This window comes from Dermacentor variabilis, chromosome 1, assembly GCF_050947875.1.
Source record: "Dermacentor variabilis isolate Ectoservices chromosome 1, ASM5094787v1, whole genome shotgun sequence".
Taxonomy (NCBI): Eukaryota; Metazoa; Arthropoda; class Arachnida; order Ixodida; family Ixodidae; genus Dermacentor; species Dermacentor variabilis.
In genome coordinates this window covers 73,125,364-73,151,650 of record NC_134568.1, presented here as the reverse complement: position 1 = coordinate 73,151,650, position 26,287 = coordinate 73,125,364, and the positions used below count along the sequence as shown (strand labels likewise).

Here is a 26,287-nt window from a genome sequence, read left to right as displayed (position 1 = left end):
ACACCCAGCTCCGCCGTTGCCTTCGCAGTGCAACTAATTGAAGAAGGAGCGGAAGCACCGCGTTTGATAGCCAATAACTCCGCTTCTGCTGAACGCATTGAAGAAGTTCTTGCGGCAAAGTATTCCTGAAATAGTCTTGTGTATTAAACTTCAAATGCATTTCCCGACTTCGATAAAGATGGTTCAGGGCCCCTTTAACGTAACATGTGTACAATGGTTATAGAGGTAATCCTTGCTTCAGTTGTCGTTGAATTGTCGCTAGTTGTGCGCATTTTCGACCTTATGCTGCCTCCATTCTACAATCTAAGCCAAGGAATCATACACTGTACTGAGCATGGGTACGAGTACGGTGTGGCGCGGTGATGCATGCGCAAATACACAACGGCCGTAGAGGGATAAACCTCGAGTAACTTCGATACACGGTTGCTCGAGGTTTATCACATCTGTGAGGCCAAAGAGGACAAACGAGTAAATGTTATCTTTTTATTCAGACTTCGACTTTACGTGAGCAGCACATCAACTGTCTCACTTGAAACATTCTAGCTAGTCAAACATCAAACTATTTTCCTCGGTCTTATGCACTTCCTGTATGTACAAACATATAATATGATTTTGTTCACTAAATCACATATCAACTGTATTTACAACGCGCGATAGGGCTTCGCATGTCTCCAGAGAACATTTCCAGACACCTACGTAAGAGAAAAATGCTGAAGATAACGGCAGGCTGGGTGAGCAGAAGCATAAAGGAAAGGAGGACATAACGCGCGCTGCAGGAAGAAGGCGCTAACATGGCAAATGATAAAGCGCAAGCAACAACAGGGAAAGTAATATAGGACAGCGATGCGCATGTTTGGTACGCTAGCCTAAGCGACATGGTTCTAATTCCGCAACGAGGAGAAAAGGACACTTGCCTGCAATCGGGAGGGGGATAGGATGGGGAGAGGTGATTTCTCGAGGACGCATTATTACTCGCTAGTTTTCCTGGTTTGGATTTCTCCACAGCTTGAGGAAAGCCAGACATACGTCATGCTACACACTATGTGGTCAGCTCAACGATAGGAATGAGTGAAGTAATGCGCCAAAAGACAAAGCGAAAAAGCGTAGCGCGTGTAGTTGGGAGCTAAACAAACATGTACCTCGATGTTCGGAATCGATGCATCGCAGATGCGTCCAGAATTCGTAAACAAAGACGTAATAAGGCACGTGATACGTGGCGTTCAGATATATATTTGTGTGTTTGGGGGGGGGGGGGGGCAGGTGTGTATGTGTGTTTTCCTTAACAAGGGAGAGCTGAGGACACTGATTACACCCCGTCACTCGTCGGTGAAGTTTTGAGCAAGAGTGAACAATTGGCCACCCTTCACGATCGGAGCAGGCACAAGTCGACGTCAAAAGCACGCATACAAATGCAAAGACCAGTTAAAAAAGTAATTTGACTGAGCACGTTGTCTTCTATGCTGAGATATCATGGTGCAGTGCTTCTCAAATGCATTGCACAGTGCTCGAAGCACTCAGGTAGAACTAATGTCACATAGTTTTGAACCTGCAAGATAGTCATTATATTAAAGAAGGAATACTTGAGCTACCATTTCGCACATTGCTGTTCTCACTTGTATCAGTTCAGAAGGCAGAAGCGTCACTGGTTTCAACCTTGTTTTCCCCCCTTGACTTTGAGAATTTGCGTCCGGCCATATCCTTTCTTGTGTATAAATAACTCGCTCCTCCCAGAAACCTTTGAATGCTACCGTCTTGTGGACGTGGTACAAGACGTGCCACTCTGACTCAAGTATATCAGAAACTTTTAATCAAGCTCATGCCATTTAAATACCGACCGCATCATCACAGCGCATCTAAATCGTGCATAGAAGACAGCATGCGGCTAAGGCATCACCGTTCATTGCTATAATCTGTGGGACAAAACCTACGGAAATTAATGCGAAAATATTATCAGGAACAGTACAGCACTTTCCTCTTCACGAGTATGGATAGGCACTCCAGTAGACTTAGGTCTTGTCGCTACCGATGCTGTGTGTCGATGAACAGGGTTGCAGTGCCAGCAGGACAAAATAAAAATAAAAAAGAGCAACCGCGATGCGAGAACAGTATATCATGGCAACCCACGTATCAACGCGGCAGACGCGAAAACGTTTTCACGCGGGCTCAGCCGGCTGCCCTGGCACTCGTCGGTTCGTCGTCAGTGGTGGTGGTTGTGGCCGTTCATGTGGTCGTAGCTGTGATCACCCGTCCGGGCTTTCCGCTTCTCGACCACGTCCTTGGGCACCGTCTTGAGGTCGTAGGCGAGCCCCAGCTTGGCCATCGTGTCGATGAAGAACGTGGTGAAGTTGAGTTTCCATCCCAGCTCGCTGGTCGAGTAGTCCCAGGGGAACGTGTGGTGATAATTGTGGAACCCTTCGCCGATGGCGGCCCACGAGACGAAGCGGTTCTCGGCCGGCGAGATGTTCTTGTCGTAGGGTCGGTTGCCCCAGAGGTGGGCCGCGCTGTTCACCAGCCAGGTGAAGTTTAGCGATATCACGTAGCGCAGCATGGTGGCGACGAAGAAGCCCACCAAGTAAGACTCGCCGAACAGGTGGTGCGGCAGCACGCTCGACAGGTAGAAGCAGAAGAAGGTCGTCAGCGGAACGTAGTAGCTGCGGAAACGACACAGAGAGGAGGTGAAATTAATAAACGAAGTAGGTAACGGTTTACATCAATTATCTGGTGGGTTTTCCCACATTTACGCCGAAAATATAACGGTGGTTATTGACCAGGGCTGGTGACGAGCCAATTGGAACTATATAAGTGATACGACGCTATAAGCAGTAAAAAGGATACCGTTCTTAATTTTTGTTTAGCTTCTGAGCGAGAGTCTTGCTACAGGAGTCCATCCACAAGGCTCGGCAACAGCCCTGTTAGCATAATAAGTGCCTGCAATACTTCGGCAACAAATGCCAGGCAACCTGCTTGCCAAGGGAACGTAACCGCCGATAACTCCCTATAATTCCTCATGAGTTCCCCTTAATAAGTATGTCGATAAGTACACAGAATAAAGAAAGGCGGAATGCTCGCAAGTTCTAGTGAAGGACAGCAACTATTTTGCGATACAGAGATGCAGTTGTAGCTTGCTACCTGGCCTTGCGGCTTTCAGGTGCAATTGACAGACGCATGAAGCAGCGCGAGCAATATCTACGTTCATAACTTATTGCATATGCTCCCTACAGATGCATGTTCAGCCGTTCTAGCGCAGCAATTTCCGAAATATGAACTTGTAAGGCCGCTAAGTACCACATAAAAGACAACCAATAAAGTTAACTAAGAAGGTAACAAAAGCACCACGTGCTCATGTACAGATTACGCTCTCAAGGTGAACAACCAGAGTCTGGTGCGACGCACAGCCTCACTTTAACGCGTTGGTGCTGTTGCTTCAGGCGGTGTTAGCCTGGAAGTCGGCGCTGGCAGGCACTCCGCTTGAGCGCTGCTATATTTGGAATATTGTAAAAGAACATCTTTAATGGAACCGCCTTAATTACCGTTCACAAGCGAGAAGCCTGCGTTCCCTATGTATTTCACAATCACAATAAAGGTGTCGCCACCAGAGTAGCCATGACAAACTACCACATTTCTCCATATATTTTGAAACGCGCCTACTGTTTCAACGACTGTGTGTCCTCGTAACACAGCGAGTGATTGCGGTATGCAAACTTACCCGGGTGAGTTCAGTGTGGCACATTCTACCAGTACAATTGACATGTTGCCAATGAAGCTTACTGAGCCAACCTCTATGTCAATTCTCAGGGTATAGTTGATAAGCACGATAGTAAAGCATGATCCCGTTGGATCATTGTATGTTGTCTTAGTACGGTATCAAAGTTTATAGGGCAATGTAACTGTAATTAGGAATACCCCGGTAAAGGTTCCGATAGCCCAGTGTCATTGCAGTGGACCGTGTGAGTGTGCTCTGCTATCAATAATTACTCGCAGGCCAGAACTGTCCCAGCAAGCACACATGGTGCGAGACCGCTGCAAGTGCTAGTCGGAACCAATGACCGTTAAATGAGCCCAATACTATTTTATTTCAAACGCCTCAGTCATCACGGCCTGGATGTGTAATTCAAAGCAACGCCTCGGCCATTAGTGGAAAACACCCAAACGTTACAGCTTGGCGACGTAGGCAGCATCAGTTTTCTCAGCTTAAGTTGCATGTTATATTTAATATAGGGGCAGATCTTCCATGTGCAAAAGCACCTACGCGAAACGTAACAGTCAAATGTCCTGGAATACGCATAGTTGGAGGCAGGGTTATGACACTAAAATCCTTACCCTTGCGCCCCTGAGGTAAGCAATGATGAAATATACCCTAGGCAGTTGTCATTGAGCAAACTTAGCAAACATGTGAATGGTTACAACAAAAAAGTCATGAAAGGCGCACATCACATAAATGCCACTCCAAGTAACGAGATCACGCCTGACTGCGAGAGTTTTGATATGGTACGTGGAGCAGGAACGAAGTGAAAAAAAAATTACATGGCTACCTAAACAGCGCCCGGAATAACGCTTTGCACATGGGCCGATGGTGTGTTTTTATGGTCACATTATGCGCGCAGCTCTGATGTCGCACTGTACCCCTGCGCCTGACGTAGCTGCATCGTACCATCGCATATGGCACTTGTTTTCCCCTCTGGGCCATTTTCTGCTTCTCCTGGTACGGCGTGTGATACGTCAAAGCAGTTATTCGGGATTAATGACAGTTCCACTCGTTTGTTTGCGCGTGCTGTATACGTACGCCTTTTGGAACCTAATGACGGGGTCCTTGAGCAGGTCCGAGCAGTCCACGGCCTTGCCCTTGCGCATCACGTCCGGATGCTTCTTGCACATGAGCCAGCCGACGTGCGCGAAAAAGAAGCCCCGGTTCACGTTGTGCGGGTCGGCGTTGCTCTCCGAGAACTTGTGGTGCACCCGGTGGTCACGCGTCCACTCGTACAGGTCGTTCTGAAAGCAGAACAACAACGGAACATCTGGGGTGCTCGGCTCGGTAGTCGCATGATCACTAGAAGCGCTGCGCGTGCTGGGCCATGGAAATGTGAGAGGGGCTATAAAAAAATATATTAACAAAAACAGGAACGCCGATTCCAGCATTCAACCGTGTATACTCAGCGCAAAAGATAAACGGCAACATCGAAAGCTAGTAATTTGGGGAGCGTTTTTGTGCAATTCTGTGTAATACCTGCCAGTTCTGAAGGGCAAAACATTGCAGCACCACGGGAAAAGGAGTAGCCGTAATCACCCGAGTATGACGTCTCTGTCAGCCGCTCTACATTGCACTGCTGACAACCCAGGTTAACATACTAATTACGAATGGAAGTGCCTAGCTAAGGCGCATTTTCACGAACCCCGTTTAGCCATAGTGCCAAAGTGTGTTTATTGCATGTCACGAAAAGTCGAATATCGGTGGGTGGAAAATACCTGATCAGTGTAGTCCCGCCAGGAAAGCTACTATAGGCTGTTCGTATTTTGGCAGCCCATGTAGCTTCTTTTCAAGTAGCGACAACGAGCTTTATTTTGGGGGGCAAATGGGAGGGGGCCGGGGGGACATCATTTTTGCGTGCCCAGAGCAGAAGCGGCGAATTCTAGCGGCGAATTTTAGCAGCTTTACATGCGATGGACGAAAGTATCATCTAGTGCTATTAAAGGCATCGCAAAAGCGCGTTATTTCTTTCGCGGTTCCGCGCAGTGCATGCAAGAACTCTTAGATACTCTGCGTCATTCATTGCACAATTTTGTTTTCCTTTAACGCTCGAGGAACTTCTTTACATGACGTCGCGTCGCGACTGGACTTTCGAAATATGACAGACCCTACACAGAAGCTTAAGATTCCATTAGCCCCGTGGAACAGTTTCTTAGCTGAATGCGGCTCTTTCTTTCTTTTTTCCTGGCGTATTCTTTTCTCTGCGCTCGATTGAAGTCGTCAGAGCGCTTCGCGGAAACTTCTGTGAAAACAGACCAAGCGCTCTTAGGAAAACCCGACCAATTCGTTTGTCGGAGTATTGACGTTGGCCTCTTCTTGTCAGCAGCAAACACGCGACGTGAAGCTGCAGAAAGTCCTCCTTTTGGCATCACCTCTTTGCCGCCCACAAGCATGTGAAAGAAGTGTGGAGAGTAAGTGAACACTTCCGGGTATTGGAAAGCAGAAAAGCGAAACTTATGCGAGAGAGTGCTATTGCTCTTGTTATGGCTTGTGTTGCTCTGCCGAGAAACCTTCTCAGTGTTTTTGGAACCACAGCATAGGAAAGCCAAGTGAAGTGCGAGCCATCACTTGCTCTTAAGAGCTTACCATGACTGTTTGTCCGCGAAAGTGAATTATAGTAGAAAATTAAGTTATCTTTCTTCATGTAGTGAGTATACCTCCATAGTCTACAACACTTTCACGAGCCGGCATATTTCATGAGCAAGCGCTGGCAAAACTTTGCGTGGCTGAAACCACCATCTCGCTACTGCGACAACAAAAGAGAGAGAGAGAGAGAGAGAGAGAGAGAGAGAGAGAGAGAGAGAGAGAGATGAAGGAAGGGCAGGTAGATACAAAACTTTTATGTCCGGTTTACTACCCTACGTGTGAAGGAGACGGGGGGCGATCTGCTCATGCAAATAAGCTGAACTGAACGGGCTAAGGTATAAGGGCCCACATACCATGCAGTGTAAAGCTAACAAAAAAATTTTAAAAAAAATAACTCGCGGGATTGAATCCCGGCCACGGCGGCCGCATTTCGATGGGGTCGAAGTGCCAAAACACCCGTGTGCTTAGATTTAGGTGCACGTTAAAGAACCCCAGGTGGTCGAAATTTCTGGAGTCCTCCACTACGACGTGCCTCATAATCAGAAAGTGGTTTTGGCACCTAAAACCCCATAATTTCTTTCACAAAAAATAAGCGACAGAACAATAAGAATACACGAGACACATGCCTCCCGCACTGTTTCTGCATGTGTCGTGCATTTTCGCAGTGTGTGTCCCATGTACGGTTGCTTCTCGAGTCAAGTTTCTTTTTCCCTTTTATTATTTTTAACACTCGAACGTGCGTTCCGTATGTCTGATATATGCAGTGCTGATTTCTGGTAACCTTCTCGCGCCTTGTGTCAGCCTGTGTTAACATCGGCGCACAATTGGGACGAAAAGTCCAGGCATAACGTCTGTGGGCGTATGTGGATACTACGGATACCATCGCGGATACTACGGTGTGCCGCAGGTCTCCCTGCTTAAGCTTCCCAAGGTCGGCCGAAAACACCCGGCCGTGAGAACACTGCGAAGGACGACGGAACAACGGCCACACGCGCTTGGTAACGTGAACCCCGAGGCGATAAACTCTTACGAGGAAAAAGATGCAACAAAAAGAAGCGATCGATTAAGAAGCAAGGGAATGTACAGGACCGTCCTGCGATTGTTTCTCACAGTGGATGGCATATTCACCTCAAGAAGTCCCAGAACACTGGCCATCCTTCGAGAAGTTGAGGCCGAAAGTACGTGCCCACATGCACGTTCCTGAGAGAGTTGGTGCGAAACCAAATATGTACGGCCAGTACCTTCGCTAACCGAACTGGTCGCTATGAGGGATGTTACAATACAAGGCTTAAACTGCGACGTTTATTTTGAACAAGGTGGTAAGAAAGAAAAAAAGGAAAGAATTAAAAAAGCAACTGACGACAGGGTGCGAACAGCGAGCCTTGCGAGCTACCCGCGATTATTGAGCGATTGTATGGTAAACCGAGTGATCGTGTAAGGTTTAATGAAAAACCGAACTATGAGCTATTGACGGCATCGACTTTGAGTGGGATAGATCAGGAAGTGAATATAGCATCATTTAAGACGTAAGATATGACGCGCTGCATAATCTTTTTTTTTTTTGCTATTTCATTGTGTGGTTGACGCCTTACTGAGCACAGTTTCTTTTCGCAAGTCCGCAAAAACTTTAGTAATACTCATCGCTAAACAAACAGTAGGGTTCTGCCTGTTATTTCCGGCATTTTGTTCCTGCCCATGTAGCTGTTCGGCCAGCTTTGCCCTATCGGGCTCACAGTGCACAAGGTTTCTGTAAAGACATTCAGTCCGTCTTTTGGCATCAAGCTTTTCTGTGAACGTAAGTCGATGCATCTATAATGCGCCACCATATCTCATGACCAGTGCAATCTTCTGGGTGTGTCCACAAGTGCGAAAATTAAGCCTATTTTCTTTGATAGTCCTACGTCGCACCAACAAATTTTGGTGAGCTAGTGGAACCACATGCGACTGGGCTCTGCGGCAGCAGCAATACCGCTGTCCCTTCAATACTGCTGTTTTCTGTGAGCGAAACAAGGCTAACATTCGACTACCTACCCTGGCACCACGGGCATCGACTGGTATCGTGGCCGCAAACGCTACCTTGCTCGTCTCCAGCCACCTACACCTGAGGGGGCATCCTTCAACGCCTTTTCGACGTCGATCACCCTCTGGTGTGATCTCGCGTCCTTGATTTCTTTCTTATCTTTTTTTAGGGGGGGGGGGGGGGGGGAGGGGCGTCACCGCATGCTAAGCAAATCTTTAGGTCTCTGTCACTGAACAGAACGTTGGAATCGCGAGAATGTTCGACAACAGTGTGCGAATGACGATGTAAATACTATTTTTTTTCTCATCGTTTATCACTTCCTCAAGAATACCGTTAACGGAACATCAGCGCCCACGTACATACCCGGCTATAAAGCTGGCCTTGTGTCAACTCGCAGCTGAATCTCGACCTCTACTTGGTCCCAGACAAGCGCTGTTTACGGTATCTTACATTTGTAAGTGATAGCCAGTGCCGACGGGACATTCTTCTCGGCCATCCGGGAAGTCGGCACCAGCACATGTTTTGGCAGGCAAACGTGTGGGCGTTCGAAGCTGCATTTGCCGACATCGAGGAAAGCGGATAATCGTAAGGACAGTGAACGTGCCACGGCGCACAATGCGAGCGCAGCTCCTATAGCAAGGAAACGATCTTGCAGCAAACTGACTCCTTGAATGTAATGTGATGCGCCCGTCCTATAACGGCATCAACATTTTGTATTCGTGTACGTTAAAGTATCATCGAACTAGCCGTGGTACATGCAGGTGACGTCAAGTCAGAATCGATGACATTCGTCATGTTTTTTAGGTTCCGGAAATTGAATCACAATAAATTGTACCTGTAATTGCTAAGCCATAACGTTCGAGCTTGTAACGATAAAGATAACATTAGAATAATATCTTGCCCTGACGAGGGAAGTTGCCTTTCCGATTACTATTCCGAGCACGGTGCGACCATCGTCGCACTGAGACGTGCCTTCTTGATCCAGAAATGTAAGCTGTAAATGTAGCTATACTAAAGTTGACTTGGCAGAGCCAGCCTGTTTTCCTCCTCTTTCTTTTCATTGTCTAGGTGTTTCGCGAGCGCTCATAGCATGTCTATACATGTGTGCTTGTATATATGTATATTTTCGTGTATGTATATACATGTATATGTACGAAACTTTAGGCTGCACTTGACCACGCACACAAAATTAGATCGCGAACGTTACGGATGCCTGCATAGACAATTCGAAACGCATAGTTTACGCAAGGGGAAAAGAGACACGGTCTTGCTTGGACATAGTGTTTGCTACAAAAATTGCTAGAGCGAACAAGAGCGCTGCATTCGTTCAGCCACCATGGAACGATGGGTGTAATGAATGGATCTGTCTGATTTTCGTGCTTGGAGCTTCAAACGTGCTTTTGACACCATTTATTACGCTTTAACTTTCCAAATTTCTCAGCACTCGCTGTTTTCTGAGCACAGCAAGGGTAAATTAGACTTTGCGCACATGCGTAATCTCTGTGAATTGTTGCATTTACAGCGCAATATATTGTTGAACATGATCAACTGCAAAGTAACGAAGCCGTTTGAAGCCATAAGGACGAAGTTTAGGCAAATCGACCTACTAAACATGATTCCCACGACGGCTGAACCACCGTGCTTGGAGAACAACCGTGCTCGGAGAACCACGGTTCTCTTGCACAACCTAGCGCCGGAGTTGGTTATCAAGTAATGCGTAATATGTAGGAAATGCCATGCGCTTGATCTCTGGCAGCGTCGGCAAGATTTATGTGCTCGGACGCGGCCCACAGCTCTGAATGGTAGCTGCAAAGTTGCGCAATCAGCAGCACTGCTCGGCGTTAGGTGAGCGAGAGAAAAAAAAAGAAGAGAGAAAAAAAAACCGGGAGGGAGAGTCTCGCAGCACGCAAGGTCAGTGCCGACTCGGGTCATTCACTCGCTTGGGGGCGAGTGGCGAGACGGGAAGGTGAGAGGGAAGGGGAGCGCCGCCACTGGTGACCTACATTCCACGCAACGGGCTCGGCTCTCCTTGGGTGAGAAAAGAGCACGGCTGCTTTGCCGTCGCCGTCCGCCGCGGGGAGTCGCGCCCCACCATAGGCGTACTGGGGGTGCGGCCGCCTGTAGCTGCAAGTTGGCAGTTTTCTCCGAACAATACTACGTTCATGCGCAGGGAATATACGGCGGCCCGGCTGCTGCGTGATGGTTCCGCCAAGCTACTCAAACATGCTACACTAGGTAAAAACGAAAGAAAGGGAAAAGAAAGGAGGAAAGACAGAGATCGAAGCGTGCACGCGGTTTCACGGAACCGCTTACGGAGCAGAGGGGGGAGCGGATAAGTGCCGCTGATAACGATTATCTTTCTCGCAGACGGATAGTTATTGCAGTTTTCTCCTTTCGTGAAAATGGAGAGAGAGAGACAAAAAAAACTGTCCTCTTACGTCCTGAAGGCAGAGGAAGCTACCAAAATTGCAGCCGATCATTTCAGTCATCGATGAAGGTTTCCTCCGAGCATAATATTGGGCGCAGACATAAAATGGGTCTTTCAGGACGACGTCTGCAAGCATGCGGCCACGCTATGAAAGGATTGTACGCGTACTAAAAAAAAAAAGCGCTGCATCTTCCCAGGTACGTACATTCACACGTGCTACAAGCGCCTCGGATGTACTTATGCGCTCTAATGCATTGAACGTCAGTATTGTTTCGGATGCCGCCGCGTGCCATCATTTTCCACATTCGCGGCCTGCTGCAATCAAGGTCTGATTGCCCCCCGCCCTTATTTTGTGCAACAGGTCTGACACAGATAAGACGGATTGGGACTACTGAAACGACATTTATGACTTATGACTTCCAGTTTGAGTGTGAATAACTACGGAAATAGAAAAGCGCACTTTCTTTTTCAGGACTTAAAAATTAAATTATGGGGTTTTACGTGCCAGAACCACGATCTGATTATGAGGCGCGCCATAGTGAGGGACTCCTGAATAATTTCGACCACCTGGGGTTCTTTACCGTGCACCTAAATCTAAGCATAGAGGTGTTCTCGCATTACGCCCCCATCGAAACCCTGCCGCCGTGGCCGGAATTCGATCCCGCGACCTCGTGCTTAGCAGCCCAACGCCATAGCCACTAAGCAAACACGGCGGGTATTTAGGGCTTGTACTGCGTTTTCCTTGCCCATTCTGCCAGGGACGTTCCGAAAGTATAAGTTTCGTCATTTTTTTTAAAGAGAAGATGGATAACCAGGTGAATCAAACAATCGCCATAAGAACCAAGCCCGTTGCTGGTTCATCGACGGGAAGAGCGTCAGCGGAGAAGGAATGACGTATGCGCAGAGCGACGAAGAGAGAAGCAGACCGGCGTGCCCGCGAGGTTATTCCAGTACAAATCACGACTGCAAACATGCGTGTGCTGTTTCCATTTGGGCACGTATGAATGGGCATTGAAAGCCGCACTCTCGGGACGTCACTTACAAAACAATGCTGAGGTGGAGCAGGCTGTGCCACAATTCCTTGCATCGCAGGACACCGAGTTCTACCAGAGTAGTTTCTTCAAACTGATTGCACGCCACGACAAATGTTTCAATATCGGTGGCGACTATGTGAAGAAATAGTGCAAGGTGTATAGTTCATGATGACACGGTGTATTTTATTTATCTTTTTTTTTTGCAGTAAAGATTCCGTGTGAAAATAAACGACGAAACTTACTCTCGGAACATCCCTCGTACTCGCGCTCTCGTTTCAAACAGACCCGACTGTTTTTAGGAGGCGAAATGATGTGACAATGTCTAACAGGTGACGACGAGGGGTTAATCGTGCTGGCTTAAGATAAACAAACCACGCCGGACGGCGTCCTTATATATACTCGTTGGATGCCTCGTGCAACCAAAGTGGGCCCACTTTTGTCAGGCGCGACAGAGAGCGCGACCAGAAGTCAGCAGCGAAAGAATCGTGGGCAGAACATATCATGCTCTCTCTCTTTCTCTCTTAACAAAATTCTAGTAAGCGGGAGCACTCGATTAGGACTCGGCAGGCGGCTATTTACGACGGCAGCGCGTCCACTCATGAGGACACCGACGCCTCGAGGTAACCGGTCCGACCCACTTGATTCGTTACACCCAGCCGGAGACTCCTTCAAATAAGCAGCCAATTGCGCAGCATTACGAATTCGGGTGGTCCGCTCTTGGTCGTCGTGACGGTTGCTGTTGGCGGTTCACCTCATGCACTCCACACACATACACACTGCACGCCAAGTTGGGCGCCTGAACGCTTACTGCGACCTCGGCGGAGCTTGCGCCAATATTGCAAGCCCGGCGTGCTCGTGCCAACCACGTAACCGGGTCGCGCGACATCTCCGCACACGCTCAATGACATCAACGCGCCAAGTGCACTTGGTTCTGTGTCGTGATGCCAGTTTGCTGGTTTGTTTGTTTGTTTATTTGTTTATTATTATTTTTTTATTATTTACTATTACCACCAGAGTTAGACTTGCTACTATCCCGAGAGCGCATAAGTGTCTCTGCTGCCTGAGCACCAATACGCACGGAACTTCGTCATCGCAGACGGCGGCGGCTTCATCGAGGAAGACATCAGCACAAACAAACGGGAATGTTTCAAGAAAAAGTTTGGATAGTTGTTGGAGATAGAGAGAGAGAGAGAGAAGGAAAGACAGGGAGGTTAGCCAGTGTAAGTACCGACTGGCTACCTTGTGCTGGGGAAATGGGTAAAGGGAATAAAATGTGAAGGAAGAAACAAATAAAAAAGATAAAGTGGGAAAAATTCTTGTAAATACTATTTATCGCAAAGAAACGCACAACACAAGAAGGCGCACAGAACACACAGGTCTTGTTGCCAAAAAATTCGCACAAAAACTCGATGCTACAGGCTACAACTTTGAAAGTCTGTCTCACAATTCACAAGCCCTTAAGAACTCGAGCAGAGCCCTAAAGGCCTTGAGTGCCGAAACCCGTCTGGACCAGTATCCTAGAATATTGTTTCTCTGTGAAAGGGCGATCGTCCAGTTTTTCGAGCGTAGAAGTGACCGGGGCAGTGTAGGCGAGGAGGATGTTACGAGATGAGGACAGGGTGGAGACGCTTGGCGATGAGCGTTAAATTCCAGCATTGACGTGCACGTGACTTGCAGTAACAAACCACTTCTTCTAAGCAGACACACACGCACGCAAATAATAGTAATAATTATAAAGACAAGGAAAATCTTCTTTGCCATATCGAAAGAGGTGCTTACATCACGATTTCTTCTTTAATTTTTTTTTCCCATTCTGATGGTGCAGCTTCGAAGCTCATTAAGGCTTCTTGCAACACTGCAAAATTGCGATACCCTTATTGCTAAAACTATGCTTAAATTTTGTCTTGTAAAAGGGTGCAGAAATATTATTGTCCCCTTAAAATTTTATCTTAGCACGCTGTTTAGTCAAGGCACGTCTAATATTTACAGGAGCATTAATAATACGGCGGACATAAATGGCTTGCGTGCGCGAAAAGGAACCTCGCGTAGCTACGAGAAAGCGTTTGCAGTTCTGCGCATGCGAAGAACTGAAACCCCATTGAATTTTTCCCGCTCAGCCTATAGCGTAAGCGAACATTTATTGCCCTGTTTGCAAAACATACTAGAGGTGAAGATCACACAAAAACGTCCATGTATCATACGCGGCTGTGCCCGCTGCCGCGGATCACCACCGACGTCGCACAGGCTGCCAGCCTACTTTGGCTGAATGGAACTGCAAGGGCAGGCGCTGCGCTCCTGATGCCGTGGTCCTCGGATCACGAGCACAGTGCCTTGACCGCTGTGGTAGCGTCGATTCACAGCGTGTTGTTCTGCTTCGACGCGCGCGCGAAACGGCCCCGGCTTGCGTTAATCTCTCTCTGTGTGTGTGTGTGTGTGTGTGTGTGTGTGTATGTATGTGTGTGTGTGTGTGTGTGTGTGTGTGTGTGTGTGTGTGTGTGTGTGTGTGTGTGTGTGTGTGTGTGTGTGTGTGTGTGTGTGTGTGTGTGTGTGTGTGTGTGTGTGTGTGTGCGTGTGCGTGTGCGTGAAGCGGGCGTGGTGCACTACGTGTGCTTGTGAGACTCACCTGGCAAGCCATGCAGTTGAAGATCATAAGCACCACCCGGAGCGGGAAACGTGCCTTGTAAGCGCGGTGCGACCATAGTCTGTGTGCTCCGGCTGTGACACCGAGGCCGGCGCAGATTCCCCACACGAAGGCTGCAAGAAGTTGCAAACCGTGAGTGGGATGTGTAAGCGCGGCATCAGAAAGCTTGCAAAAAAAAAAAGCGGAAAGAAAAAAAGGGAGGCGACAGAGATAAGGCATACGAGAGAGCTCAGAGAAGTATGTCTTCTCTTAGACTGGGCGTGTGTTTCAACGCTGTCGTGACTTCAAGATGCAGCAAGCACACATGTCTATATTACCATGTCCCAGTGCTACACAGGTATACAGCGAAAGAAAAAAAAAAGAAACAGGTTAACAAGAACGACAATGGATAATTCGAGTGCAGTGCCTATACTTCGAGGATAGAAAGCCTGTGCAGTTACTGAAATTCAGAAGACGAGTATATCTTGTAGCGCAATTATGACTATGAAATACAGAATTTCAATTTCAGTTCAATTTTTTAATTGTAATAAATCTGAAAAAGACATCGCAAAAGCGGCTCTGAATACAGCAGGAGGTCTCATAGTCAAAACACCTGCATTAAAGAAAACTAAGTAAACAGCCTCAGGTTATAAAGAATTTTTATACTTTCCCTGTTTCGTTTATAAAAATCTATGTGCACGAGAGTGCATTTACGATTGTTGCGAAAATGTCCGGAGAGCCAGCACTACCCCGTTTCAAGCTCGAAAGCTTGCTCTCGCAATAGTCTACACCAGCAAAAAATGAAGCAGAATAAAAAAAATATACTGTAGGTATTTAGCGAGTTAGACAAGAACTGTTTTGGAGCAGTCTCCTCGATAATAAAGCGCTCAGTTAAAAGGAACTATTATGTTGCATATAGAGTTAGCAGCTTTCTCCCTGAAGTTTGACTTCAAGGCGAAATTCAAGTGAGCAGGTCTCGTCTGCGTTTTGCCCACTTGCATGTGCTACACTCGGAATTGATCACACAGGCGAGAGCTTCGAAAGCTTTAGCAGCGAAGCGCTGAGTGAACCAAAGCAGCACTGTCACTTACAGAAGATCGCCGTCTGCCACATGACCTTGCGCGTGACGGCCAGATAAAGCCCGTAGAGGGCCATGGAGTGCAGCAGGGCGAACACGGCCACATTCCGCCAGACCACCTCAGTCTTGAAGGCTGGCTTTGCGGCTTGTTCGGACTCTTTTTGCACCGCCTGCTGCTGCTGGACCGTTGTGCTGTGGGAGGTGATGATCTGCACCGCGGAATAGATAGTATACGTAAGTACTTACGAGCAACTGTACAGCTCCGGCAAGTTTCGTCTATGATATGTGAACTCACTCAACAACGCTCTTCCCATGAGTCACGGATGGGACACGCGTTAGGTACACATGATTCTGACAGGACACCACACCAATGTCACAACTGTTTTAAGCAAAGGCTGGACGTGAGAGAGGATGGAATTTCACAATGCTTTTCTTTTTTTTTTTTTTTCAGAATCACAAACCGTGCGCTACGCCTCGCCAGTGGCGTATTGGGGTAGCCAGGCGTTTGACGTGGTCGCTGCTTTAAGATACTGGCAATCTGCGTTGGCAAGGTAATTCGTGAACGCGTAAAGCAAACAACGTGTTTAGTACCCGCCGCGGTAGCCCAGTGGTTACGCCATTGCGCCGCTGAGCTTGAGGTCGCGGGTTCGACCCCATCCGCGGTGGCCGCTTTCCGAGGGGGGCAGAATGCAAAAACGCTCGTGTAACGTGCAGCGGGCGCACGTTAAAAAACCCGGGGCGGTCAAAATTATTCCGTAGCCCCCAACTACGGCGTGCCTCATACTTAGGTCGTCGTTTTGGCACATAAAACCAAACAAATTAATTACATAATTAACGTGTGTACTCGGGATGTTGCGCACAATGCCAGCGATCTATTACCGCGGCAATGTCCTGTACAATTTGTCGACTAAGGAGGAGGTCATGCAATCACACCACCAACAACAGCAAAAGTGAGCGCAATTAGCATGACAAGGGCAGAGCAAATATTCGCTGCACCGCGTGCGCGTCAGTCAGGTGACCATGACAATTCGGCGCCCATTACCCACCTCAACCGTTGCATACTCAAATTGAAAGCAATAACGCACTCCGGCCGACCGTAATGAGTGCGCCTTTCTTTCGTAAGCACAGTAGCTGGAACAGAAATCTTAAGAAACAATAAATCTCACTCGAGTGCAAATTTGGCCGCACATGGTGTCCACCTGCGAGAGCGCGAAGAACCAGCGTCCTTCTATGACTTCCGTGGTCCCGGTCCTCTCTGCGACACTGCTCGAAAAGTAACTGAACCACTCTGTTGCTCTGCTAGAGAGACAACCGCCACCCTAGGAACCAGTGAGACTAGGCGACTTGGGTTTCTGCTGTTTCCTGCACTTTCCATTTTCGAACCCTAGACCGACACCCTCGCAACCGGAAGAAGAGTGGAGTGAAGGTCAGGGGATGGTCGAAAATGCGCGCCCATCAGGAAGCGAACAATACAGGGACGCGGGTGAGAGGGACCCCAGCGTAAGAAGCGGGCGGCCATCCTTCGGCGTGCGGCAGGGGCTCGAAACGTGTTAGCGAGTTTGTTTGGGAAAAGGTGTTGTTTACCCCGCCTCCCGTTTGCTGACGGGCAATTTCAGCGAGGCTGCGGAACTCGCGGCTTCCCCATTCTCCGAAAAGCGTTGTGCCAACCGAAGGCGTAGTAAGGAGGCCGTGCCGGCAGCATTTTAAGCATCCGTTCAATCCTCTCCTGGGCCCGGCGTGCCGGCGTGAGCGCTTAACCCGATGGTCACAGGGGTCGTCCCCTCTTGCCTTTGTCGCACGTGGGTACACAGTTCGTGGACGCTTTTCCGTATACAGTAACCGGAGTGTCTTCTGTTAGTAGGAAGGCTTGTTCGGTTTGTGTGGCAAAGAGAGCGTCCCAACTGATCTGCTAATGGAAAGCCAGAGCGTCACAGAACTACTCCAATTACTTGCAGAAATGCATTCACGTAGATCACTAGACCTCCTTCAACGCAGTCTTTTTTATCCCTCTTATTTTATTGCAATGTACGAGAACTTGCAGGCTACGAAGCAATTATACTCTTCTGCTGCTATCTTTATAAACGCCTATCGTGGTCGTGTACACACATTGAACACGCCGAAGCGCGTTCCTACTCGTCGTTTTATTCGGCAGCGCAGCATCGATACGCCGCGGAATTAAAGGGAATACAGGGTGCGACCTGCGGTTGGTCGACCAACCTCGGGAAATGGTTTCCATTAACAGGACAAACAGTTTCCGTTTAAAGGATACGATGGCTGTCACTGTAGGCGTACGCTGCGGCAAGTGCGAGAGAGAATGACGGGCTCGCTGTCCCCCTCAGGTGTGCATGACTTCCGCATCGCCGACCGAGCGACCGACTGACACTCCCCGCACAAACACCACCACCTCACGTACACCACCCTTTGCTTTTCATGCTTCAACCGGAGCGGAGTGGCAGTCAGACACCCCGGGCGTGTTCGAGCGGTCGTTTTAACTCCCGCACTGCGAGGAGCAAGGTCGAGCGTGCAACCTTTGGCAGTAGTTCCCCAAGGACAGTCTCCCCCGCCGGCCTACTCTTCATATGTCACGTACGCCCGCCAGTTCCTGTTTCACCGTACCTCTTCCGTCTGACACCACGAAGAACGTTCCCGGCTACTTTTGTTATTACCGATTATGTGGCGAGGTGTCAATACCAAACGAGTGATTCAATTAAATTGCTAATTAGTAAATAAAAATTATATAATAGTCAGATGTTCTAAGTGCCAAAACACCGGTCTGATTATGAGGCACGCCTTAGTGTGGGACTTGGGAATAATTTTGACCACCTGGGGATCGTTAACGTGCGCCTCTGCACACGAGCGTTCTTGCATTTCATCCACATCGAAATGCCGCCGCCGCGACCGGGATTGAACCCGCCACCTCGCGCTGAGCTGCGAAACGCTACTAAAAGGGTCCAAGAGCGCACCGCGTAAGCGAGCGCCGTTCGGCGCGATTCCGCACCACCAGCGATTTGCAACAGCGGACAAGCCACCGAACATGCTGATTAGCCTGCTGATATAGTCCGAACCTGCTGATATAGTCCGAACCTGCTGATATAGTCCGAACCTGCTGATATAGTCTGACGTAACGTGAGCGCGCACACACGCTACGTCACCTTGCGGGAACAACAGCGTCTATAGTTCGACCAATGGTTCGACGCACTGGCGCAGCCAACGCAACGGAACGCTGTGAACGCGCTTCGACGCGCCCGGCGTCTTGCGACACTCACCCGCGCGCCGATAACGTCGGACATTAAACGCGCCTTTAAATGCTGCCCTTCGGTGGCGCGTGGACACTCAGTCTCGCAATGGGTGAAGCACGCGCCGGTGTGAGCGCGTCAACTCTTCGCCACAGGTGCCAGGCTGAGTCTGAGCACCCGGCCGATATAGCTCGCAGTGAAGAAGCAGTGAAGAACCGTGTCTAACCAAGCTTAACAGCCACTCTTTTCTATTTTTATTCTTTCTTTTTACCAGCGTTGGCATGCGGCATAATGTCTGAATAAAACTGCATGTAAGCATGGCAGGTCAAATATGCGCAGTGACTTACTTATGAAATGTACACGACTTGTTTTTGTTAGGTCTGTCCACTAGCGGCAAGAAAAAAAGAACTGTGTAAACATAATCCCCTTTGTACTCAGTGGTACAACATTTCGTTTCAATGTATTAAGTATAATGCTACAGACGACCACTTTATTAAGGCACTACCACGTTCGACGAGACGTTCGACGTACCGCCCTCCGTCGGAAACAATGAAATATTAATTTATTGTCTCGAATGCTTGCAGTGCATTATTAACTTGCGTATGTGCTGTGAGCCGGTAAATTGAATTCTTCTAAATAAAAAAGAAAGCTGAGTGACTGATTACTCTTACTATAAGGGCTCACTAGAAAATGCGCACAGCGTCGTCCTACCATCCCGACTTTCTTTCACTGCAGTCTCCAGCGCCTTGAAATAAAATTATGTAACTGACATATTTATTGACAGTCCATCATAATAATTCACTGAAGGGGTCAGGAAAACTATTTCGCTTATCGGATATAATCGCTGAAGCTTTTTGCGATGGTATTCAGCCTTTCTCTTAGCGCGAACCAAATGAGGCGGTAGGGGAGCCACGATTGGGTGCAAGTTGGCCAGGAATCGTGCGCGTTACATTATCGGTGGTGGGGTTCGCACTGAAATAGATGTTCACTCAAGCACTGGGCAGAGAGAAGCCGTCCAACGCATACACGGGATTACACAGCTGGGCGATCAGCCGCAGGTTTAAGCCACTGGTTCCGGCAACTGGAAAGGGGATGTCTTAAAGGCGGAGGGGGAGCGGCGTTTCCGACACTTGCGCCCACCGTAAACAGGCCGTGATATGCCACGCGTAAAATAATTCTCTCATCTCTTCGTAGTGCACTGGTAAGCATGGAACGTTCACTTACTGTGCCAATCATTTGGTATTTGGGTTTTGTCCAACCCTCAGCATCATTCCCCTGCGTTCATCGTAATAGTCATTTTTTGTATGAGCGATCGCTGTTTCCAGTGTCATATACGTTGTTTTTGCATACTTCCGCTCACCTTCAAACCTTTCTAACTGTCGTACAAAAGAGCTTCTGAAGTTTTCATGGGGCGCATATTTGTGTCATTGCAAAAGTAGATTCTTGGTATACGGTAACATGTATGGGTCATTTTATAAGATATAAATTTTCTGTGTATATTTCCCTCAAAAAATTTATTATCCTGATCTGGAAGTGAAAATCATACAGCTGGTGCGGCCATGGTAAACAAAACAACCAAAAAGATGTGGAAATTGCGACCGGCCTCAACCTGAGACTGATCAATCACGCTACCTCTGTAATCGGATGTGGTTAATCAGATTACTGAAACTTGTAGAAGGTCGTGAATCTAAATAGGTGCTTTTAAGAGCATCACAGGTGTCTGTATGCACCCGTCAAATTGGAGCACTCACTGAACACGTAACGGCACTCCAAGGAATACGAGGTGACACCGATAGTTCACACTGGCGTGAACAAGGCATATAGTGACGTGACGCGAGAAACGCGCTGAAGGCAGTGTAAAGCGGCGTCTTAGATGCGCCGATTGCGTTAAGAAAATGAAATAACAAATAAACCAACAAACACTTTCATTCGGTATGTCTTCTGGTGAGGTCATGCTTACCCAGAAAGTTAACCACATTCCTGGCACGTACTTTTTCTTTTTTTTCGCGGTGGCATGTTACGTACTGTGCACCGTACATCGAGAGACCACCGACACGCGGGACTGTGTGTCGATCGAAACTGTGCTGTTCGTTACACAAGCCTGAATGTGTTGAGGTAGGTATAAAATGGGTAAAGGAGCCTTGCCCACGCCTGATGACCATACTGCTTTGAGCCACGTGGGCGTCTCGGCAGGAAAAATATTATGCAAGAAAGTATCTTGCCCCTCGTTACAGCTAGCAAAGGTTGCGCAACTGCTATTTCCTCCTTTCATATGACGCATTAGGTCATTTCTTCGCGTGGCCTCCAGTAAACGAAGCCATTCACCAATTTTTCTATTGTTCTACACTTCTAGCACCGAGAGCAAGCGACAGTAAGTCTGCTAACTTCGCTGCTCTCACTGCAGACGGTTGTGGCAATTGCGATTGTATTCACAAATTCTGTAGACGGCGCCGCCGCCGCGTAGTTTTCATTTGAAACGGTGGCTCGGTGGTCGGTCTGCGCAGCACGAGCGACTGCAGCTCTTTGGGGCGAGGAAGCAAGCTCCCGAATGCCGAGTATCGCTGCAGTTCTGCGACGCGAGAAGTTGGTCTATAGGCCCACTAAAATGATAGCGGAGGCTAGCAAAGTTTGAATACCCCGAAAAGTGCGTCTACGGCGCATGGTTAATGTGTTCAATGACCCTCAAGCAAAGGGTACTTCACAACAGCGTCACCCAAAATAGCCTCCGTCACAATGTCAGCAAACTTCGCAAGCTCCGGAAGTAATGGTTCCGTTCTTAATCCCGACGTGTCAGAAGACCCGCAACTGTTATACATTTCCTTGTAGGTAGTATCTCCCATTTCATTTTATTTTTTGTCAAGGACATGCAGGTGAATGACGAATGTACTCAAGGCTAGAAGAGATATCTAGCCATAGCAGACGATGGTGTGTTCAATGTGGAACCACAGTATTAGCCTTAGTGCCTCGAGATTAAGGAGGATGTTATCACAGTGCTTCTCTCTCTCTCTCTCTCTCTCTCTCTCTCTCTCTCTCTCTCTCTCTCTCTCTCTCTCTCTCTCTCTCTCAACGAGGGTCGGAGTTCAGGACTGTGACTGAGGTGTTCTCCCCAAGAGTTTCAAACAATAAAAAAAGCACAGCACAGCACGCCCCGGGACGCCTGTACCTATTTTTACCGGTGTGTAATCAGCGTAAGCGCTTATCGAACCGTCGACCTTGCACCACGCAGCCGCTGCTGTCTGCGGTACCAGAGCAGACCCAGGCCATTCGCGGGTGTACGTATTGTGTCCCCAGCGCTACGCCACCTCAAGAGGGTGCGAAGCGCTCTCGGGCTGATCAAGCCTTGTCGTGCCAGAAGTGCCCCAGAAGCCCTGCTACAAGGGCCAAGCACAGGCGTAACCGGGCGCGACGAAGCCTGAGAACTTTTGCAAAAGGCTATAGGTCAAAAACTGTAGTGCCGGAGGAAGCTTCTTGCGTTTTTTTTTTTATCTACATTTGTGGGCAGTGTTATGATGCAACACATATGAGCACCCACACTCTAAAGCAAGCAAGTCGCTAAGTTGTTGCGCCCAGGCCGGCTCTTGGTGTCAACGTGCGTACGTGCGCGTGCCAACAGCACAGAATGTGTATCTGCATGCGCATGCACTTCATCGCGATGACGACGAGACACCACGCGTTTACTCTTCTTGGGCGGGACCCTAAAAGCGCGAGCACATTCATTTCTCTGCGATGAGCGACAGAGAAATTGTGCGCAGGAAGAAGGAGAAAAAAGCCATCCTGACACCATGCGTGGTCGGTGATTACAGACGCGCTGGCGTTCCCCGGACAAACAGCTCCATACTCTCCCAACACCGGCGATTCCTTCCTTGTTCCGCTTGCGCTACGTGCGTAGCCACTTTGCATTCGCGGAGATCCTGTCCTTTTGTTGTTTCGTCACAGCTGGTGCCAGTCATAGGCGGTTTATGTGCCTAATACGTATCTGCTTTTTCCCGCGCTGCAGTATTTCAATGGTGGCCACGGCACAGCAGGCTGAATCTGAGCCAGGGGTTAGTGATGCGTACGTGGCGTCTTTTACAGAACTGGTTAGGGTGACCTTAAAGACACCCTTTACTCACAGAGGCACCTACGGCCCTTTCTTCAAGCTTCAATCCTAGTTGTTCCATGAGGCCTTATGTACTGATTTCGCTGTAGCACGGTAGCTTCGAAAGTCACCAGAGCAGGACCGGTCATCAGTAACCAGAGCAGCACTGTAGGGACGCATTTCAGCCTAATGCGATGATGGAACTAGCAGCGCTTCCGATTTTTCGAGCGTTAACATCCGAATTGACTGCCTGCTATATTTAAGCAAAGTTGACGGCATCCTCGACGGGGACGTCTCTCTTTTTTTTTTTATGTTTCATCCGTAGCTGAAAACAGGCTCCCGTGCGGAAATTTGCGCGTAAGGTGGCTGCGAACACGCATTCCCTGCATACTTCATTCAGTGGTCGCGAGTTTTATGCGTGATGTCCTTACAAAGCGGTACAAAAAGTTAAATAACAGCTTAATCATTTGTGTAGCACACGAGACTGGCGTATTTTTTCACACAAATCATCCAACATTTAATTTTTACTTTTTGTTTGACCAATGTTTCATTATGGCGACTGGGGCACACAAATCAGGTTAGTGCCGAGCTTGTCGCTGCGTTCGGATTTGCCCATTTTATGAGTTCAGGCACGATCCTCCGAGAGCCATCGGCAGGTGCATACTGGCTAGCGGCTAGGTGGTACACTGTAATCAACTGTGCACCCCTAACGTGGCGATCCCGCGTAAAACAGTAAGGGAAAGATTGTTGCGCCGAGCCCACTACGGCGTGTATATTACCATTGATGAACGAACCTCGGGCCTCGTGGCGTGTAATCGCACAGAAACGTGCAAGAAGCGGTTTCATGAAACCTGGGTATCACCTGATATTTTGCGCGTGCACGTGCCTTCGCGATTCTTAAGCGTAAATGTTCGGCCGTAACCCTCCTTCTACCTTGCGCCTGCATCTTCTTCACAGCACGAACGTTTACGACACCGAACATGCGTGGCGTGTTTCCTTCCTCGTATACACTCGGACAGCCACCGCGGCTAATTGATTTCGAATGTGCCCTTGGTGCAGCTTAATTGTCGTGTGCGTCTGAGCATATCTGTTTGTTTTTTTTTTCTATTCAATGACTCAGTGAGGGAAGCCAGCGTTGCCTTCTTGACGCTTACATGGAACGGCCGCGAAACGGAACGTCGGGCCGTACACAGATATCGTGCGCCACCGCTTGTGTGTTCCTCGTAAACGCGAGACCTCGAAATCGTAATCCCGCTGCCATGTGCGCGCTTAAAGCGCCGCCGCGATTGCATGCGGGCGGCACAGCGGCGTTTCGACGTGGACAGGACACCCAGGAGAACAATTTGGCCTCTCCTATTTTTTTTTTATTCCTCCAACCATGTAAGGTCCACCGATGTATGTATAGTACATACGTGCAAGGCGTCGCGCATAGCGCGCTACCTTGAAGGCGAAAAAACAAAACACAAAACAGAAGAGCAGGAAAGAATGGAGCTCCTCCGTTCGTCCGCTCGCTGATCGTGAATTTCTCCGCGACGATGGAGGAAGTGCCGTCGGAACGCGCGCGTGCGGCGCGTTTCCCCGCCGCCGGCATGCCGTCCGCCGATTGATCGCCGCACGCAGCGGAGCCCTCCCTCGCACCCACGGACTGACTCAACACCGTTCACAACACGAGACCGCTGTTGTTGGCTGAGCGCCAGAAAGCGATCCACGCAGTATATGGCCCCAGCGCCCACTCCATGACCCTTCTCTCCTACTGCGCTCTCAAGGACGCAGCCGAGAGGTCAACTTATTCGATGGACTCGCGCGCGCGCGTGTGTGGGCTTTCTTTTTTTTCTTCCTTTTCTGCTTGCTTCTCTGTCTAACGCAATAATGAACTCAATGTCTACGTGTAGCGTTACACGCGCAACGCCTGTCGGAACCGCGAGTGTGATCCAAATAACTAACCATGGGAAAATGACTAGCGCGAGTTGAATCGCGCTGTGCCGTGATACTCGGGGTATTAGACCCAACATTATCAAGAGGCCAGAGTAAAACCCATTGTTCCAGAGGGCTATATCCGTTGGATAGCAGACAAATGCGATAACTCATTACGTTAGCACGGGCAGCACACAGGGCTGCACGCGTTTATTTGATGCCCCTTTTGTTCATTTCTTTTTTTTTTTTTACTACATACGTCTCGTGGGAAATGCCCAGCATTCAAGAAAAGTAAAAGAAAGAATTGAATCATTCTATTTTAGCGGGAGGTGGCGTCGCCGCAGTGTACGCGGAAAAGAAGAATGCCGCGGTGTTTCATCAAATTGCCCGAAGAAACGTCTTTTGCTTTGGGCGCGTTCGGGGAGGGGTGACCATCTCTTGAGAGTTGAGATAATGCAACTGTTGGAGAGCACAGGCAAATGGCCAGAATATAACGGGACCGGGGGTACGAAGCCGCTTCAACCGTGTTCGTTCGCTCCAATTCAGTCGATCGCGTCGCATTTCGGCTGGAGCGTTCTCCGAATGGAGCACAGCATGCGCGCGGAAGTAGAGGCAGCGACGGGCGTTTCAGCTGCTTTGGGTGCGCGTACCAAAGCATGCTTTTCGTTTTGCAGTGAAGAATCGTGCACCAATTCGGTGATGATGCGAAACAGCTCCCAGCCACGGCTTCGAAATGAGTTTTAAAAAATGAAAATGAAATAATCTGTCATCCAGGGCTGCTTGTAGCGCTGCGGCTGTCTAAGCTCGGGCTATCGAGCACGAGCTTAGACAGCCAGAGCACGAGCACGAGCACGAGCACGAGCACAAGAGCACGAGCACAAGTTCAGCCTGAGTCTCGGGCTCTTCGAGCACCGAGACTCAGGCTGAACCTCGAAAAGGTTCTGGCCTGGCAACCTCATTTTCTCTTCCCCGCTGTTTCCCCAAACATCAATACTTTGTTTAGCGCAAAAAGACAGACACAAGAAAGACGACAGGACAAGGCGCTTGAATTGAAAAGCGCCTTGTCCTGTCGTCTTTCTTGTGTCTGTCTTTATGCGCTAAACAAAGTATTCATGGATTCGCACCAACTAGCCCGCCAACGCATTGTGCTGAGCTATCCCCAAACATCAAACTAACTACAGTGAAAGAGCTGCCTCTGTTACCTTCAGGTTACAGAAAACTGAAGTTCGCATGGAGCAAACAAAAAATTCACGTTAGGCCCGAACGGGAGCCTAATTAAAATGTAACCACGTCGCTTATGTCGAGCCTCAATCATTACTTCATGAAAGGTAACAAATACGCATTGCTCAAGGATCACATTTGGTACAGTTTTTATCACACGGTAAGCCCGCGAAGCTAGGACGATGGCGCGAAGAACGTTGGTCAAACGTGACAGCATTTCGCTAAGCCTTTTGTGCTTTTGTTTCTGTAATAAATAGACTCTTGCACATACAATGTCAGTTACCCGCCGTGGTTGCTCAGTGGCTGTGGTGTAGGGCTGCTGAGCAC

General features: G+C 48.7%; 1 protein-coding gene across 6 annotated transcripts in view; it reads right to left on the bottom strand.

Moving 5' to 3' along the window:
• Positions 1-469: 469 nt before the first annotated feature.
• LOC142579308 (acyl-CoA Delta-9 desaturase-like) overlaps positions 470-26,287 on the bottom strand; it is a 162,068-nt gene continuing 136,250 nt past the window's right edge. For all 6 annotated transcript variants that reach the window (XM_075689375.1, XM_075689402.1, XM_075689395.1 and 3 more), the window contains 4 exons: positions 15,525-15,720; positions 14,437-14,567; positions 4,784-4,989; positions 470-2,651 (listed from right to left, as the gene is read on the bottom strand). In XM_075689375.1, the coding sequence (XP_075545490.1) occupies positions 2,198-2,651; positions 4,784-4,989; positions 14,437-14,567; positions 15,525-15,720 (987 nt within the window). In that variant the 3' untranslated portion in view covers positions 470-2,197. The remainder of the gene's footprint in view (positions 2,652-4,783; positions 4,990-14,436; positions 14,568-15,524; positions 15,721-26,287) is intronic.